At 45.3% G+C, this 20,034-nt stretch overlaps 2 protein-coding genes across 3 annotated transcripts; both read right to left on the bottom strand.

Moving 5' to 3' along the window:
- Window positions 1-1,172: 1,172 nt before the first annotated feature.
- Window positions 1,173-3,734, bottom strand: dand5 (DAN domain family, member 5). The gene is made up of 2 exons (XM_064325146.1): window positions 3,123-3,734; window positions 1,173-2,893 (listed from the first exon to the last, which is right to left on the bottom strand). Exons 1-2 carry the CDS (start codon window positions 3,591-3,593, stop codon window positions 2,594-2,596), a joined length of 771 nt encoding a protein of 256 aa, XP_064181216.1. The 5' UTR covers window positions 3,594-3,734; the 3' UTR covers window positions 1,173-2,593.
- Window positions 3,735-6,488: 2,754 nt separating this feature from the next.
- Window positions 6,489-19,711, bottom strand: LOC135248935 (tetratricopeptide repeat protein 39A-like). 2 transcript variants are annotated; one of them, XM_064324016.1, is made up of 19 exons: window positions 19,341-19,711; window positions 19,067-19,245; window positions 18,183-18,287; window positions 17,345-17,476; window positions 16,482-16,555; window positions 15,467-15,534; window positions 15,030-15,094; window positions 14,734-14,833; window positions 14,576-14,641; window positions 13,907-14,015; window positions 13,374-13,441; window positions 11,786-11,845; window positions 11,444-11,605; window positions 10,777-10,868; window positions 10,336-10,456; window positions 10,107-10,218; window positions 9,541-9,655; window positions 8,437-8,553; window positions 6,489-7,942 (listed from the first exon to the last, which is right to left on the bottom strand). In XM_064324016.1, the coding sequence occupies exons 2-19, from the start codon at window positions 19,102-19,104 to the stop codon at window positions 7,831-7,833; spliced, it is 1,716 nt and encodes a 571-aa protein (XP_064180086.1). In that variant the 5' UTR covers window positions 19,105-19,245; window positions 19,341-19,711; the 3' UTR covers window positions 6,489-7,830. The 2 variants fall into 2 exon arrangements, with proteins under 2 accessions (XP_064180086.1, XP_064180087.1); XM_064324017.1 differs by lacking the exon at window positions 19,341-19,711 and having other exon boundaries at window positions 19,067-19,334.
- Window positions 19,712-20,034: the final 323 nt, after the last annotated feature.

Raw genomic sequence — 20,034 nt, forward strand, 5'->3', positions numbered from 1 at the left:
TCCCACCAACTTTTCCCAAACACACAGCAACCCTGTGTGCATGTCATTGTTAACCTTTTAACTGCTAACAAGCCTATTTACAAATGACTGACGGTGATTTGATCCCTAAAGCTCCTAATTTGGCACCGGATCACCTCTTTGCCAAATGAAGCCCCTGTTGTGCCCTCTCCCGTCATGGGAACGGTGCATCTTTAATGACACCGGAGAGTTACACCAGCTCCGCCATACAAAAGCTGTGACATCTGCCTCACTAAGTGCCGCACTCAAGTACGCCTCATTTGTTCTATCACTCTCTATTGAAAAGAAATGAAGAATAAAAGAAGTGGGAAGGGGGGGGATGCGCTGGGTTCTTAAAACAGAAAAGGAGGAAAAAACATAAAGCTTCTTTTCAGCTTTTATCTGAAATTGCGCATATTTTTTCCAAGTAAATTTTGTGGTTAATGCCCCCATACAGTGCCGAGAGCGCTTGGTGGGAGTGCGGGGTAGATTGTATGTTCTCCACAGTGCTTTTCTGAATGCAGGACAACGTAAGACAAAAAAACACTGCCCCCGTTTCCTAGAGCATGTCAGGTTTCAGGTATTAGTGCATGTTGGTCTCAATCAGACTGTGCAGATTTGCCGCTCACAATCAGCGTCATAAACGAAAAAGGGAATGACAGGCGTGAGGTAAATATGCGACTGAACAAACAGCAGGTGTTAAATTAAACAACTCGCCATTCAATAAAAGCTGGCAGGAGAGCGGCTAGGTCCCAGCTGAGGGCCAGTGACCTAATTCAATCATTAGCGTGGTTTAGATATGTGCAGCCATGATCCTTGTTGTTTTTGAGAAGACGGATAAATAAGAACTTCTAGACCCGTCGATCGTAACTGCGTTAGGTACGCATGTCTAACCGCATGCTTAACGCAATTAAAATGCGAAACTTTTTTTTTCATCTATCAAACATAAACACAAGTCTAAATCCCAATTGCATTCAAAAATGCAACTCCTGACTTCACATGCATGTACACAGGAATACTGTTCAAACAAGAAGCTCTTCTTCTTTTTTTTTTTTTTTTTGATAATCTAATAATTTTACATTTCCTATTAAAAGAGGGCTTCTGTCATCATGGATAAAATTAATGGTTTATTGGTACACATGGGAAAGTAAATAAAAATAAAAGCTGCAAAAATTCCACATTTTGCTAATAACTTTAAAGCAGTTAATGTTCATTTTAGTGCTCTGTTTGCATGCAAATGTTCTTTTTTTCTGTGTGAAGTTAAACTACTATTCAAAATCTAAAATATTTTGCCAACAAAAATTTTTTCTAATATTACAATTACAACATATTTTGTCTTCACAAATTGAAATTAGAGCATTACTAAGACTCACATGATGGCCTGTCAGGGTCACATATTATAAATGTACACTTGCTCAAATTCAAAATTAAAGATATGAACAGTAGCTGAGATGCAATAATGTACTACTAAACATCCAAATGAAAAAAACACAATAAACCAGGAAAGCATTGCTCTGCTACACAATCGGTATTTTCTTACACATAGAGGCAAAATAGGTAAAACAAAGCCATCTAAATAGACTTCATGATAAGCATCAAAACTGGTCAAATATGGGACCACTAATTGACTTGTTATAAAAAAAAAGGTACAGTTTTTTTTATCAGATAAACATTTAGTAACAACATTTAGTTGCCTTAGACCATTCTTTTTTCCACAGGCGATTGGGTGAATTGCAACATTTTGTCTTCCCTTACATTTGTGCATTGTTATGTCATAAAATACTGATATATATTTCCTGCTCAAAGTAATAAAAATACATTTTTTCAGTTTTTATCTTTTAATTCTTCCATTACAATTTTTAAGGAGGCCAAATCCGAAATTACATACCAAATTTGAGTCATATATAAATACAGATTGTCATATAGCAATAGCTACAAGTCGGAATAAGTGTGCACACTCGAATAGAAGAATCCTATTCTGCATGCAATAAAGTCAAACATTGTCAAAGACTGAACATTACACCTGTGAAAAAGGTGCAACTCAAATTACCTGTTCTGTACCTGTCATTCACTGAATAATTTAATCAGTGCATGGGTCCAACAAAAAATAAAATAAAATAAAAAACTGAATAGAAAAGTACACCTTCCATTATGGAAGACTCAATATTGAAAGGCCGTGGCTAGACCACTATGTCACAAACAATTTCATGAACCATACATTTCAGGTTCACATGTCATGTCACAAACAATAATTGGCTGTATTTGCTTACAAATCATTGTATAAAATGAAAGCTTACAAATAACTATTGACATACAATATTTACCCTGCACAACTGATATATTTACCAAATGTTTTAATTTATAAACTTGTTGGTTTAGGCTTAGCCTAGCCCTACATACCAGTCAATTTCAAGGGTACTGAATAAATGTAACGTTTTTACATTTAAATAACAATTGAGAATTCCTATCTAAGAATTCCATGTCTTTGTAATAGCTTGCTTCTAACATAAATATCTATAAAGCTACAATATCTATAAATAATTAAATATGGGAAGGTACTTCACTTGGTGAAATGGAAATCGTAGTTCCAGATTTATCAACGTTTCAGCTGAGGCCTTGTCCTCTCAACGTTCTCCTCCTCGCGGCCTGTCTCGCACTTGCACTCCTCCACCACCATCACGCGCATCTCCCGCGCTTCGGCCTTCCCCCGGCAGCGCAAGGACACCACTATGGACCTGACCTTTGAGGGAGCGCAGCGGGAGCAGGGGGAGCTGATTCCACCACCCGTTGTTGATCCAACAGACTCCCCGCCAGGTGGCACGTACAATGAGCTGCACTGACCAAAGCACAGTTTATTCTGCACCGTCACCGTCTCACAGCCCGCTGCTGACACTCGCTGCCAAAGAAAAACAAGCATTAAAGACAGCCCAATCGCAGCTCACCAATCCAGTATAGGCGATGTGTTTTTTCATGTTTTAATGAAAAAAATAATAATGTACCGTTTAACATTTTCTATTGGGGAAATTTGATAGGTTACAAAAGCAAAAACGTTAACAGTGACTGATTTTAGAACATTTGTTTTTGTAGGTTATGGGCCAAAAGCATGCTGGGTAGCTTCTGTTTACCTGCGCGAAAGGCACTGCGGCACAGCTCTGCTTGGAGCTGTCCTTTGGGTTAATGGGCAGTGCCAACACCTCCTTGTCTTGAGTGTTTTTGTTCATCGCCTTCTGCCACATCTCCTGCCCTTGTCTTCGCTTCATATTCGCACCAAGGAGCTGGAACGGTGCAGAAGGTCGCGTTTCCTTGACAGACAGCGCAGGGCCCGGTCGCCCGTGCGACAAGAAAACAGGCAAAGGCCCTCTTCGGCTCGGGCTGTTCTGGATAGCGGCACCCCTTCTAAACAAGGCTGACTGACGAAGGAAATTAGGGCTAATTTGGACTACTTTCACTCTTCCCTGAACAGGTTCCTCTGCTCCGTTGCCTGACGATTCGAAATCTCTTGCTCCGTCTTGGGGACGTTTAAATCCGAAGTGAGGGAAACCGTGAAGCACAGCACAAGACGCCGCCAGAAACACGTAGCTGACTAATAAAATCATTATGCAATTAGTTAAAAAATAAAAAAAAACTCAGAAAACAACTATTCTGGCGCTAACGTGAATTAATGTTCCTTTTTTGTTATGTGGTTCAAGGTTACGTTGGGTTACCTTGCTGTCGAAATTATGAGACACTGTAGTCGCTGTCGCCCTTTTATAACAGACATGGCAGGAAAATATAGAGGGTGCCAATATTCCCATACTAATTGCCGGACACATCTCGCGCCTGCCTAATATGACAAGGGAAATGTCAAACATTAAAGGATCTAGTTTATAACAGGTGAGTTTTCGATAGGGGGTGACAAGGCTGTTAAAGTGTTAGCTCTGGCTACTGTTCTTCAATCTATATGATGCGGGATAGCGGTATAAGGACAAAAGAGCTTGTGCAAATACACGTTTCCTTAAAAAACGAACGGTTCATATTGCACAATGGCTGCATCAAAGCAAATGCAGGTAATTTACAGTAAGGTGACGGATATGTTTATAATCCTATAAAACGATGTGGAAATAGCCTACTGGTTTGTGCAGTGATACGGTGGTGCTGCTGGCCAATACTGGCTCCAAATAAGTCTCCCTTCCCAACATCTCCCAATCCTGAGTTAATTATCACAGAACTAATAGTATGCTTCATCAGATAAGGATGGACTGTGTTCCCTCTTAGCTCGTTTGGTTTTAATGAATAAGTTTTGGATTTTTGTATTATCCTTACACTGCAGATTCAGATTTATGAGCATAAATAAAACGCAGCAGGGCAAGTAGTCTTTTGAAATGTCCAGTTTAAATTTAACGGCCAGTAAACCGACAGAAGGACTTGCCCCAGTCTGCAACAGGTCTATCATATGTTCACCAGGCTCTGCATGGGCGGCCCTCCGCGATGCCCCGGCTTCCCTCCCCTTCCCTGCCTTGCCGGTGTTTCCCGTGGTATGTTAGTGCTAATTGGCCCTCGGGCTTAACGTTCTCGCCACTTCTCTCCCTCTCCACGGCGCTTTCCCAGGCCGGGGGTACCTGTCCTCACACCTGGCCGCGAGCAGCTGGCAGCCCCGCGGCGGTGCGAGTTCCCCCCGCTGCCGCCCGTGACACCTGAGGGACCTGAGCGATCCTGGCTGGGTATTCCACACCCCCCCGCTCCCCCCCCCGCCACCCCACACGTGCAAAGGTGAACTCACACACTCACACCCTGGATTTCATGCCATTCTTAGTTACCACCTTTTATGGCTAAAATAATGTGAGTTTATATAAGGAAATACAGTAGGATGTAAAAGACAGAAACCGTGTCGATGGAAGTGCAGCGATTATAAATATGGAACCAAAATGCAAAACAAAACTGCACGTGAACATTGACAAGCTGAAATGTGCTGCATTTGCTTTTTACTTTTCATTTGTACTTTTTGACTGCAGTAAAAAATAGGTTTAAATATTGCGTGTGTGCATGTTTTGTATCTGATCTGCAATTGTTTTTAAGTGTATGCTTTCTAAATTCTGGCGGAGACTATGTGTTGTCAGGAAACAGCCAAATTGTCCATCAAATCTCCCACAAATAGTTTCTCATGCACCGTATGAAATACATCTTGGTATGAAGAATGCTGTGTGAATGTAGTGACAAATATGCACCATTCGCAGGCCTTCATTCTTTTTTTCTGAAGAAAATTTTCCAAGACATCTTAAACATTTTTAAAGGTATTAGGTAATTGTTTGGTTTCATGGCTATTTTCCTAAGATAGCGTATTTATTTAGAATATTATCATCATTTAAAATACAAACGTGCATGGAGTAGCAACATTGGATTGCAGATTTAATCGAGCGTAGTTGACACCAGTTAATGGGGCCTGCTCAGGACAGGAGGCAGGAGAACATCCCAGGCCTTCCATTGAGCCCGTGTGCTCTAAGACACGCGACTGCGACAGCACACGCTTCCCACAGAGGCTTTCAGCAGCCTGCCCTCATAGGTATGCCTGTGCATACATACATGTGATTAACATGTGCAATAAGCCTGACCTTGGACATAGGGAATAAACTGAATTGATTTCAGAACTCAACTAAAAATGTATGCGCTGTATGAATGTCAATATGAATTTGTATGACGTTGGCTGAGCATAATGCAACCAGGAAATAAGACAAACACTTTGCTCACAGAAAGCTTCTCCAAGCGGGAGTGCCAATCGAGAACCAGGATCCCCCTGTGTTTGTCCTTCCCAATTATGAAATTATGGGCTGAACTGGTCCTGGACCGGTACTCTTTCTCTAAGACGCTTTGAGTTTACAGGCCCTGTAGTTTGGTGATTAGAGGGAAAATGAGGAAAAGCCTTCCACGAGTATTATAATGCAATACTTTTTAAAATGTAGTTTTATTTGTATGCATTTGTTTGAAATCATAATTTACCCTTAAGTGAAATATTTTCGATGGTCATTAATTATGAGTTGAATAATTTGAAATTTCTTTGATCATGAATTTTCATGATCAAACAATATGATCATTCAAAGGATTATATCATAGATATGAATGCAGAACTAAGGAAACTGTACTGTAAAATAATGTAATATTATTTTCCATGTATGTGTCCCTTCTGTTTTTACATGTGCTGGCGCAAAAAGATGCATGTACTGTCATGTTAGCCTAATGCTATTATTGTTATATAAGATAGACTGTGTCAAACAGGTCCTTTTAACTGCTGAACCCTTTGCCCATTAGCTGAGTCCCAGTTAAACAGTACTGACTGTATTTCATTTTATTCTTATGAAGCATGCTTTGTTTTATTTATGTCTGTGATGATCAAAGTCATTATATGATGTGTGCATTGAATAAAGAGGTAACACTTGCGTAAGTTAAGGTCATAGTGCAATGGAGGTTGTTTGAGTCACACTTTCCTCATGAATGAATTAAATGATGAGGAGAAAATGTTAAGGTTATGTAATCCCTTTTATTCCTTCAGTGACAGTTGGGTACGTTCAGTGCAAGTCATTGCAAGACAACATTTATGTGTATTCAGTTTAAAAAAAAAACACGCACACAGCTGGTCTACTTTGGATAGTTAGCTGTTTTCCTGTGATGTGCCACAACTCCTTGGGACTGACATTGGAGTGTAACTATACCCAGTGTCGTGCTTGTTGTACTTCTGATCATTTCAGTCATTGGTCTCTATAAAAGCCCAGATATCCGTGCGATGGCTGGGTGGCAATATGCTCATTAAAATGCTTTAATTGTGAAACTGGCGGAAGACGCAGCGACCTCTGTGTGGGGCTCTTCAAAATCTCCCGTGGGGGCCTCTGACATTCAAGTGCCTTTCAGACATAACATTTAATAAAGTTATCATTAAAGTGACAGGCATTACAATGATTTGTGTAGCTGGACTTAACTGTTGGTCATCTTAACTGTAAAAAATCTCAGAGCCTAGCATGTTGCACATGTTCCTGTCACTGTTACAGTTGCGTACCGTACTGTATAAGAATCTACTTTCTCAATAAAACACGTTGCACTGTGTCTACCCTGCATAACGGTAGACAGAATCTGACAAGGGTAACAAATATGATCGGGTTAACTTTAAACATGGAATTGTGGGTAGGCCAGGATATGGCTTTACAGCGGATTGCTCGTGACAAAGCACACAGAGAAATTAAAACACGGTATTTTAAATTGCAGCAGATCGCAGAAGTACAATCTGCCCCAGTACACAGGCCTACTAAAGAGTGTGACACCAGCCCCTGGCAACCAGACCAAAGCTTGATTACTTCTGTTGCCATGGACCCGAGTCTGAAGCTGTGCAGGGCTGTGGCAGCAGAGGCCTGTACTGACCCCCTACTGCACTGGTGCCACGCAGGTTACACACGATCAGGGGCTCCCCAGCAACTTCCTGCATGTCTTCATCAAATAAATATATGGACACAGATGGATTCAGCTGAAAGTTGTGCAATGTCCTGTCCTGGTTAAAAACACTCCTCTGCACTGGTGTTCCTGTGCCCTGTCTGGGGGGAAAGGGACAGAGGAGGGACACTCTGAATCACGGCCAGCAAGGGTGGAAGGAAAATGGCCACAGTAACCCGCACGTGTTTTTTTGACTGCGCCTCAGCCGAGCCAATCACACAGCTCGGGGGGGGGGACTTCCTGATCCCTGCCGGACAGAGGGAGAAGAACTGAGGCCCAGCAGCTGGGTGGTCCTGGACAGAGGTCAGAGGTCAGAAGGGGGGGCGGGGCCACGGTGGAGGTGCAGCCGCTGTGTCCTGTCTACGCAGGAAGTGCCGCGCGCTACAACTCAGTGTACTCTTCCTCCTCGCTGCTGTCGCTCTTCAGTTTGGACAGGGCGGCGTGAATCCTGAACATGGTGCGAGACTCCATGGAGTAGTCCTTGTAATTGTGTCTGAAGAAAGAAAGGATAAAGTAGCTGATTCAAAGGGGGAAAAAAGTCATGTTCACATGGCCGTGATATCAGAACATAAAGATAAAATCATAAATGCAATTTATGTGATGATTAAAGGGGAGTGACCATATTTGCAATAAAAAATTAAAATTAAAAATACAATAAAAATAATTATATATATACATACGTACAAAAATATGTAGTCAAGTAATGCAGTGCATTTTGATTCCATGTTTTATTCAAGTGACAAGCGTATTGAGCGGTTTTGTGTCATCTGTTCTGAACACTGGGTAAACGACAACCGCATTTACTATGCATATATTTGTTTGCATAGTTTACATTGTCCAGTCAGGGACATTTCCCCACTACCCTTTTCATTCATTTCCTGTTTATATTTTTTGGATGAGCGAGCAGCCATGTTGCGGTTGGGTGCAAGCACGCTCTTGTGTGTCTCTGGCACGGCCAGCAGATGGCGACAGAGGTCCGAGACTCACTTGGCTTTCTGCAGCAGCTTGACGGCCTGCTCTTTGCGCCCCAGTTGTGTGTACAGCATCCCAAGCTCCAGCAGGGCATTGGGCACCAGGTAGTGGTCAAACTTAATCTTCTTCTCGCTGCGCGGTGGAGAGGGAGAAAGAGCTGCAGTTTTGAGGACACGGACACTTCACTGACTGAGCCTAATATCCGCACACATTACAGGCATTTAGCAGACGCTCTTATCCAGAGCGACTTACACAAGTTTTTACATAGCATTAACATTGTATCCATTTATACAGCTGGATATATACTGAAGCAATTCTGGTTAAGTACCTTGCTCAAGGGTACAACGGCAGTGTCCTTACCCAGGAATCGAACCTGCGACCTTTCGGTTACAAACCCAGTTCCTTACCCACTGTGCTACACTCCGTCCACATAACTGGCCACTCTGTAGGCCACATACATGCACCATTCAGAGAAATCCTGCATATGGACTGCATTACTCTTGGTGGTACATTACCTGTACAGTTTTACATTAGGTAATTACAGATAGAATGTCCTCGGATTCAAATATTTGTCTTCCACAGACTGTCTGTATGCTCTTACAGCAGAGGCGCATTCTGCACACAGCACTGTCTATTGTCCTTGGTCTCGATCCCAGCGAGGCCATTTTACCTGGCCTCTGTTTAACTCGGTGTATCTGTTGCATTTACATGCAGGTTGCCCTCGTTAAGCAGTTCAGCTGCAGGTCTGGTCAGCTGTGACTGCCTTATCTTAGCTGTGAGTCATGCAAATTCCATCGCTGAGTAATGAATAAGCAATAAAATTGCCACTGTGACCACACCAAAAACTATTTCCTATCCGAAAACCAAGCCATTGTGTTTTTTTTTTTTTTTTGTGTGAACACCCTCTTGGAATCTTGCAGGGATGTGAGTGTGTGTGTGTGTGTGTCTGTGTACATGTGTGTGCGTGTGTCTGTGTCTGTGTCTGTGTGGCAGGCAATAATAATAAAACATACATTGATATTATCCGGTCTAAACGCCAGAATGGATATATGGCTTCCACTGGGACCGCACTGTCCCCGTAGGACATAAAGGCCCATTCATCGTGGCCCTGTTCCTCACCTCTTGTGCACCTTGCTGAAGCAGTCCTCAGCCTCTTCAGTCCTGCCCTGGTTCTTCAGGCACACCCCCTTCAGCAGCAGGACCACGCAGCGGTCGTCCACCGTGTACTCGCTCACTGAAGCACAGAGCAGGGACAGGAGAGAGAGTCACGCGGGGCGGCCAAACGATGGGGAGGGACATTAGTGAGAGAAAAAAGACCCCGAGACTTTGCCTGTGGTTCTGAAGTCCAGATATGGACACATTCACGAGGTCCCGGAACAGGCCTGACTGTGTGTCTGAGGTAGCTGTGGTGTGCTAGCAGCTCACCTGTGGTCGGCATTGTGATTAAATGAAGTACAGAATGCACGCATAAGGCTGCGATAAAGGCCTAAGCAGTGGTGATACGCTAGTGGCTCAGTTGTGGCAGGGCCCTGAGATGCAAGTTGCGACACAGGAAATGATGTGAGCAGTTTGGGTATGGAGATCTAGACTTCTGATACCACTGTGGCCTGTGGGACTTGTTAAGTCTTTGCGCGGTCGGTTTGACAGGAAAGAGTTAATGTATGCAGGGTAATGAGTTGCAGTACAAGGAGTGTCCTGCTGGGCGCGCTCCGCCTCGGCCAGCGTCTCCACCATCCCCTCGGTCAGCTCTGGCCTCTTGCGCATCATGGTGAAGCCGTTCCACATGTACATCATCTCCTGAAATTAAAAAAAAAAAATGGCCGTCAGGGGTGCGGTCACAGCCCCCTCACGCTAACGTTTAGCAGATGGGTAATGTGTGTACAGCGCCGTGGGGGGGGGGAGGGGTAGTCTCACCAGAGCGGGCACCGGTAGCTTCACCGGGCAGCCGGCCCGGTAGCGTCTGGCTTTGCGGACGGCGAACTTCTCCGTGGGCGGGGACTTCCCCGCTATCTTCTGCTTCAGGGAGTGCACCTGCCTGAGGTGCAGAGAGACGAAGGGTGAGAGGAACAGCTCGGCCTGGGCAGGGAGACGGGGCGCGCGATCAGGTCTCCCAACGGACGCTGCGCCAGAGCGGTGCTTTTATTTAACCAAAAACGACACGCGCGCGGTGGGTAAACTCACCCCGCCAGAATTCGCTTAGAAATGTCTTAAGAGACCGTGTGGTAGGGCTCGGGCTTCCGAGAGGAAATCAGAGTCCTGCTCACGGCACGGTTCAACGGTCAAAATCGAGTGAACGTGCGGCCGTTTTGAAAAGGAGCAAACGCACGCGTGCGCGTTTCCCGCGGTCGGTTTTACCTGAAGAGCTCCACCTCGTTTTCGCCGAAGGGGCGGGCCTCCTGCGGAGGCAGCATGCTGAGGAAGGCCGCCTTCATGTACACGTACATGGCCTGGGAGGGAGGAGAGAAGAGATCGCAAAGCACGCCCGCAGCACTCAAACAGAGCTCGTTTCAGCCAATCACTGTGCTCGGTCTGCGTCTTTAACGTCCAATCCCGTGCAGTACTGCGGGACTGTAGGCTTTTTTGGGGGGGGAGGGGGGGTAAGGACTAGATTACACGAGTAAAGCATACACTTTAAGACCTGCGCTCTGAAAAATGAACATCAAATGAACCAGAATGCTAAATTATACGCTTACATGGAAATTTAGATTAAAAAGACAGATCAGGAAAGTAAATTTCGTAAGAAAAATCTTGTAGAAAAGTGAACCACAGGGAGCGATCATGTGTCCCTGTATGCCCACGGCGGTGTGGGTACAGGTTTTTGTTTTAGACCTGCACTACAACATCTGATTCAACAAATTCAGTCAGGACCTTGATGAGTAGAATCAGGTGTCTCAGCGCTGGGCTAAAACAAAAACCTGAGCCCAAGCTGACGCCGGCTCTTTTTGGATAAGACCGGACGAGCCCCCCCCAGCTTTCCCAAGGAGAACCCCAGGGGTACCGGCGTCTCAGACCGCCGCCTTACCTTGGACCAGCGGCTCTCCTGACTCAGCAGGTCAGCATAAAAGTAGGCCATCTTCCAGTCGCGCTTGAAGGCGAAGCACCACATCAGCTCCCAGTAGCACATGTGGTGGAACTGCTTCCAGGCCTGCTGCGCCTTACAGCCGTCCTCAAACAGCGACACCGCCTGGCCAGAGAGGGGCATGACAGGCAAATGCATTGGTGGTCACATTTGCAAGCATGCCATGTACACACAGACTGCTCCCGTCCCTATAAAACACCAGCCTAAGAGCTACAAGGGATCATAGAGCCGGTCAGAGAAAAGTAGAGTTTCAGTAAAGCGTGGGCATTTGTGGGACAGGCACACCTCATCAATGTTCCCTTTGATCTCTTCAGCTCTCCCTGCAAAAAACAGAAATATGGCCCCCTGTAAAATCAAGAGAAAGGCAGATTAAAAATAAAAATATGAATAATAATAATAATAATGACAACAACAACAATAATAATAATAATAATAATAATAATAATGAATGAAAGATTATGAATTGATTGAATATTCTGGGTGTTACCCCAACCCCCCCCCCACCGTGTTACGTTTCAGAGCATCCACAACATCCTCGCATTTTTCCCCAAATGTACCACTTTTTGTACCATTCATAAGCCAAATGAACCACTGCGCCACGTACCCCATGACAGAGAATACCGCAGCTGAAACGAGTGCATTTCTGCCATACACTCATCCCTGAGTCACACTGAGTGTCACTAAAGGTCACACAGTAAAACAACAGGAAAGCTAACACCAATATTAATCAAAGGAGAGGCATATCTGTCATTCATTACAGCTGGCAAACTGAGGGTGCTTAATGAGTAGCTACGGGGCGATTGTGCTGTGGGAACTCGGTTAACCTCCGCCTCGGTGTGCTCAGCTGGGAGGAAGCCTGTGGCTTAGCTGACCAATCACAATCAGCTAAACACTTAGCCTCCAGCTTACAGAGTTCAGCTTGCGTTTATAGTGAGCGGCTTTATGCCATAAGCCAATAAGGCTAAAAAGGCCTTTTCTTGATTTTTAAAAAATGCATATTTCTCGTTGACTGAAACTCAGTTTGTCCTTGGACAAAGGTAAGGCCGATTATGCACTGCCCCAAAGGGCGTTGCAGGCACTGGTAGTGGGCACAGAATAAGACAGGGCGAAAAACAGCCCTTTAACAGGATGCGCCACTCAAGAGCCCTGTCATCACAGTTTTCCCTGATAAAAACCTACACCCTTGTTTGTGTAATGCATTAGAGTATTGGCTTTGCCTTTGCTATGTGCACTGTCATGACAGCAACGTAGTCATGGGAAATGAACAGTGAATAAAGATTAAACTGTACAACAAATTCAAGATGTTGCACTCCTGCACTAAAAGCTTTTACTTGCATTCCACATTTTATGATTCTAAATAAATTTTTTCCAAAGATTTTAGTTGCTGTTTCACACTAATCTCTTTTTTTTAAATCACATTAACTCAATCAGGCTGCCATACACAAGTACAGTGGCTGTATCCATATAATTACTATTTACTCAACAGTGTATATGTCCATTTGTCCTTATTGCTTCCTAGGATAAATTAAATGGCAGTGTCCAACCTGTGATTTGGTTCCCATGTGATCAGTGCTTTGAACACAAGCTTGTTTAATGTGTGTCTACATTGTGTGAAGCTCCTATGGCTACTCTGCCGATTCCGCAATAGTGTTTTTCACATTGCTAATGCTCTTCTGTTGTTATATGTACACTACACTTCACCATCCTTTCCCCAGCCTCAGTGCCCTGTCCGCTGTGCTCTCACACAGAAGCCCTGAGTGTGCGTGAGTGTTTGCAGTGCTGAATGTGCTGCCCTTATCGGGACTCAGTGTGTTCGTGGGGACCTGTGCTTTGTGCCGGGAGGGTGTGTGTGGGGTGGAGCAGCTGCTCTTACTCGCGGGTACCGCGCCCGGAAGGGCTTCAGCAGCTTCTCCGCCTCCGTCACATCCCCCTCTCCTGTGCCTGCAGAGAGAGAGGAGAGAGAGAGAGAGAGAGAGAGAGAGAGAGAGAGAGAGGTCATTGCTGCGGAAAACCCTAACCTTGACCCTAATCCTACTGGGTCAACTGTTACAAATACAGGATAGTTTATTACTGTATGTGTTGTTTGTTTATTGATTGTGTGCATGCGTATATATGTGTGTGAATGCATTTGTGCACATGTGTGTGTGTTTGGGTGCGTATGTGTATGTGTGTGTGTGTGAGTCTGTGAGTGCGTGTGTGTGTGTAATGTGTTTGTGTATGTGCACGTGTCTGTGTGTGAGTGTGTGTATGCGTGTAATGTGTTTGTGTGTGTGTGTGAGTGTGTGTGTGCGTGTAATGTGTTTGTGTGTGTGTGTGAGTGTGTGGGTGCGTGTAATGTGTTTGTGTGTGTGTGTGAGTGTGTGTGTGTGTGTGTTTCTCAGCTATAGTGTGCAGGCAGTGTGTTACCCAGGATGAAGGAGAGGAAGGTGTAGTGGCAGAGCAGCAGCAGGGCGCACAGCATGGAGCGCAGGTTATGAGAGGTGGCACCTTCATACAGCTGGGAGAGACCGTAATCCTGTATACACACACACACATTACACACACACACACACACACACACACACACACACACACATACACACACCACACACACACACATTACACACACGCGCGCGCACACACACACACACACACACGCATTACACACACACACACACGCTACACACACACACACGCATTACACACACACACGCACGCACGCACACACACACACATAACATACACACACACACACATTACACACACACACACACACACACGCGCACACACACATATTACATACACACACACGCACGCACGCGCACACACACATACACACACACACACGCACAGGCGCACAGAAAGCCACAAATGAAAACTGCTTAAGGATGAGAGACCACACTCATGCACACACCCAGACACAACCCAACTGAGAGACCCCCCTGCTCAGAGATACACCCTGATTGAGAGACCGCACACAAAAGTACAAACCAACTCTCGAGACGGTAGTCCAGCACAAATGCACTGATGTAGAACAGATGCCGACAGGCGGAGCACGCAAACACACTGGCAGTCTGCTAAACCTGCCGGCCTTACCTTGTCCCCTGAGAAACCGGCAAACTCCAACAGCTTGAGAATCCGCGCAGGAAACATGGACAGAGTCTGTCATTGGTAGAGAACACAACGCAATGAGGTGCACCAGGTTTTACACACGCTGCTCCAGCTCAGAAAAAAACCCAGTCTTTGGGACTTACCAAATTAAAGGCTCCTATCCCAAGGGACACCCCTCCTTCTAAGTGCAAGTGGTTTGGTCCTTTGCGAAAATTGGCCGAGTGAATGAAAGCATTAAGCTCCCTAGATAAAAATAAAAAAAAAGAATTAAACCGGTTAATTAAACAAGAAAATGTGACAAAGATGGGGGATTTCTGATGACGGAGAGGAGAAAATGTACCATATTATACGCATTTACTCCTAACAATGAAAGTGGTGATATAAATATCCTCTGCTCAGGCCCTTGCAGTCTATTGGGGTCTCCTCTCGGGACACTCACTTGTAGATCAGGTAGCTGTTGCGTACTTTCATCCCCCCTTTGATGAAACTCACCAGGCTCTCATCCTGGACAGAGAGGGAGGGGGAAAGTGGCAGTGGAAATATCAGGTGAAATTAATCGGACGCTGCAACATTGACCTGCCTGACCACCTTTAGCAGGGCCCACAACGTCCTGTACTGCACGTGAAACACATTTCAGCCAAATCAGTGAAACCAGACCTCCTCTGCATAGCCATTTGAGCACTAATCAGCCAGATGAGGCTTACGTGCTGTTCCGATGTCAATAATGCTGTAGAATAATGAAGAGATATTAAGAATTATGACATGAACACGCCTTGATGCATGTGTTGAAAATGCTGCTGGAACAGAAGCACATCCTCTCAGAAGGAGTGCAGAGACATTAGAGCTCAGCCTGATCCGGACACAGGGCTGCTTTACCTGTAGAAATGTAAGAGCAGCTCTCTGCAGCAAGCACTCCGCATAGCACAGCTCTGCATGGAGCTCCTCTGCAAAACACAGAGCAGTGTGAGCGTGCGCATGCACACGAGGACACACACACACGCACACACGCACACACACACATACCTACGCATACATACACACAAGTACATATGCACACACACACATACACACACATACACACACGCACACACACATGCACACACACACACACACACACACACACACACACAAGCACACACATACACACACACACACACATACACACACAAACACACACACATGCACACACACACACACACACACACACACCACATACCACACCACAACACACACACACACATACACACACACACACACACACACACACACACACACATACAACGCACCAACATACACACAGACACACACACACACACACACACACACACACATCCACACACACACACACACACACACACACACAACACACACACACACACACACACACACATACCTACGCATACATACACACAAGTACATATGCACACACACACATACACACACACACGCACACACATGCACACACACACACACACGCACACACACACACATATACACACACACACACACATGCAGACACACACGCACACACATACCTACGCATACATACAGACAAGTACACATGCACACACACACACACACACACACGCAAGCACACACATACACACACATACACACACACACACACACACACACACACACACGCACACGATTCAAAGACACCATGTTCCAGGCACTTACACTACAGGTCAGAATTTACTCTTCCCATGGTAGCCTGTGGCACTTTCAGCACACACGCACATACACCACCCAGGACTAGACACCAGAACAGTCTATAATCCCAAACCTCTAAGAAAAGCTGGCACAATTAACACAAATCAGTTTCGCACAGTACCAGCGCAATAGACGTGCCTGTCTGTCATGGAAACACTGGTCCACTGCCAACCCATACCTTCAGTCAGCTTGTCACCAGCTGACCGGCTAAAGTTGGTGACAGGACCACCCAAGGCTGCCTTCTTCCGAAACCTGACAGCGGATTACAAAAGTAACATTTACGTGAGCAATTAAATCAGCTGTTTTCAGTACCTTAGACCAGCCATACAGATTTAGTTGTATGTATTTTTTTTAAATGCTGGACATTTAAGATTACAACTGTGATGTCACACAGGTGGCTTTAGATAACGCATCAGTATACTGTACATGTACGCATGTGAGCACCTGCAGATGTATGTGCCTGAGCACATGCATTTTCATGTGTGTGAGAGAGCGGGGCTCCATAGTCAAACTCTGCTACCATTAAGATGGCATGTAAATACAGGCAAATTTGCACAGGGCAGCAGAGATAGTTGCTATGGTTACCTTGTAAAAAGCCCTCTCACAGCAGAGCAGGCGCAGAGGAACTGCGTGCACGCCCGGCGAAGGGACTCCGTAAATTTACACAGCGTTTCTGCCCGCGGCCCCACCTTTTACATCAACAAGCCCAAACGGGCAGTCCCAGAGCCACCGCCACCGCTCGCCACCCGAGTCAACAGCACCGTCAGCGCAGCCAGTGCTCCGCCCACAGTTTCAGCATCAGGGAGAGCCAGGCACGACCAATCAAACCTCCGCAGAGTGCACCTTGCGTGCACGTGCCGGGTCGTGCACGTGCCTGTTCGCGCTACCCTTATTTTGTGTTTGTGAGTAGCGTGCATGGTGAGCCAGCCCCCTGTGCTTGTGCATAGTATCCTGTGCGTGTGTATGTGTGTGTGTTTGCGTGCGCCTGTGCGCCTGTGTTTATCGACTCCCACACGCCCGGCCCCCCTCGGGCGTGTCCACCTGTGGCAGACTTCCTGGGCACTCTTCATTGTGCTCCCGGCGCTGATGATGTCATCGTGCTCAAAGGTCATCATGGCCTGCATCTCCAGCACAGTGGCGTAGATCAGAGCGTGGTACATGCTTTCCTTCACCCTGAAGTAGACACGCAAGCGCACACAGGACATTCACATAGTTAACACATCCTCCTGATTAAATTATTGTTCCATTATTACTATCATTGCACACTCTAAATTGTGGCCTTTCTTTTTCTCATCCTCTCTCACTCTCTCTCTCTCTCTGTCAATGCATCCCTCCCTCCCTTCCATCTCCTTCCAGCCACACCCTTGTTCATTATTTGTCAGGGCCTCTATCCAAGCCCAGGGCAGTAGCTTCAGTAAACACTGCATATCCTGGACAGAGAGCCCATGCTGCCATTCACTGACGTGCAGATCAGGGACACTAAGTGTCTCATAAAATCAGAACCAATAAAGACGGGTCAGAACCCCCCATGTGACTAAAGCATTTTGGTAAATTTATAAACTGAAAAAAGGTGTTTGAAATTATGTGGAATTTCTGGTTCTAAGATATCTTCTTCTTCTAGAAGAATATGACTCACGGTTCTGTCAATCTCTCCTCAATGTAGGAAGACTTCCTTCACTTTTCCCCTGTCATTTTTGCACAGAAGACAGCAAGAGTAGAGTAGGGATAGGGAGAAGAGAAGGGTAAGGAAGGATTGTGGAGAAGGAGAGAGTTGCAGGCGAAAGGGAGGTGAAATATCAGTAGAGGATGTGCGTGGGAAAGAGAGAGGAAGGAGTGGGGAGGACGACAGAGAGGAGAAATGAGCTCCTCTGCTTCTCACCTTGGCTGCAGCTTGTCCAGGCTCTCGGTGAAGTGATTGTTAAGAAAGAGGTCCACAGCCTCCATGCATTCCTCCAGACATGCCTGCAGGGTGAGTGGTGTGGGTCTGAACACACACACAGACACACACACACGCACGCACGCACACACACACACACATACGAACACACATAAAAAAATAGTTGTATCCGCAGGATTTAGAGCACAAAACAGTTACATACTGGCACAGCTCATTTAAGCTAGCCATGCAGTAAAAAAGGTGTCACATACACTTGCCACTGCCACTATATAATAATATCAAGTGACACTGATCAGTGATGATGATGTTATAATATGCATTGACATTGATCAAGCCATGACAAGAGAAATGTCTGTTCAATAAATCAGACTTTACATCTGCATAAAAAGTGCAGACCTCTTCTGTGTTATATGTCATATTCTCAAGACGAATTTAACCCAGAGACCCTGGTAGAAGAACCCTGTCCTGCAGTGGTGACTAACTGTTGGCGAGTAATAATGCTTTTCCTTGCGGCTTATAATGGTGCTAGACGGAGGATGTTTTCCCGAGGGGCTTGAAAAACCAGAAAATCTTGAGCTCAGTTTTGGGGGAGAACCCTGGAAAAAAATGGCCTGATCTGAGGAAACCACAGTCCATGTGCAGACATTCTCAACGTGGAGCCTCTATCACAAAAGAAAACACTAGTGGACCGTGAAAGTTATATTTTCTCCACCAGTAACTGTTCTTTAAAACATTTTAAAAGTCAAATCTCGTAAACGTTAGAAATTAGTCGAGGCCAACCCATATTACTCCACTAGTGTTTATCAGAGCATCGCAGGAACTTCCTGTTAGCGTTTCGGCGGAAATGGTTTCTGTAAGTTACTTACTTATCGGTCGTACGCGCATCTTTCTCGCAGTTTGACATCTTCTCTCGGGAACTGACCAAAACACCTTGGCAATGGAGTGCAATAACAGAAGAAACAACGTTGATCTCCAATATCCAGCAGACTAGTTCACGGTGCTTGTTTGACTCGCCTGTTTCTTCAGAATCGCCGGTCTCACATATCTGAAAAGTTAACAATACATTTTATGAGCGTAAAAGTTGCGGAACCATAAAAGGACAGGCACGGTAGCGACCGAAAGCACCAACTCACGAAGTACCTGCCTTCCAGTTGCGCAGAGACATACTGTAGCATAAGTGGACTCCTCCTTAACATATCGTGCAGGCACACAAAAGATTGCACTCCCTCACGCGCACACCTTTTCGTCTTCACCAAATAAGGTGAATAACGCAATTCCATACAATTGTTACCAACGAACCATTGAGTTTTCTGAAATTGAAAACATTGTTTAAATGCGTTGCACAGGTGTAATGCAGTTTAAATATGGGTAGGTTTCACTCGCTTCTTCCACTTGCACGTAAATTTAGTTGCGCTCTGGGGTAGAGTCTCTGGCAGTGCTGTTTTTGACTGAGCAGCGACATTTGCGGAAATAAGATGCCATTTGACTTTTGTGACTGTTGCTTTACAATGCGCCTGAAAATACAGACGAGGAATCAATTTGCCAAGGCTGCAGTGTGTTGTTTTTATATTGAAATCTAAACACGCCAACACGAATCTACTTTTTGTTTGAATTATGTTATTTGTAAACATACAGAACAAATGGTTGCTAGTGAAAACCTTTCCACTCGAATGAGGGCCCTAGGACTGACAAGCGTTGCGCAGAAAATAAAGGGGCAGCGAGACACTTTTGCCGAATATTGCGATGAAATTCTGTAATATGGCACACACGCACAGTGGAGGCGGGGAAGGAACACGAGAGACGATGGAACAGCCCCAAAGTCAAACACATTTAA

Source organism: Anguilla rostrata, chromosome 2, assembly GCF_018555375.3.
Source record: "Anguilla rostrata isolate EN2019 chromosome 2, ASM1855537v3, whole genome shotgun sequence".
In the NCBI taxonomy this organism is placed as follows: Eukaryota; Metazoa; Chordata; class Actinopteri; order Anguilliformes; family Anguillidae; genus Anguilla; species Anguilla rostrata.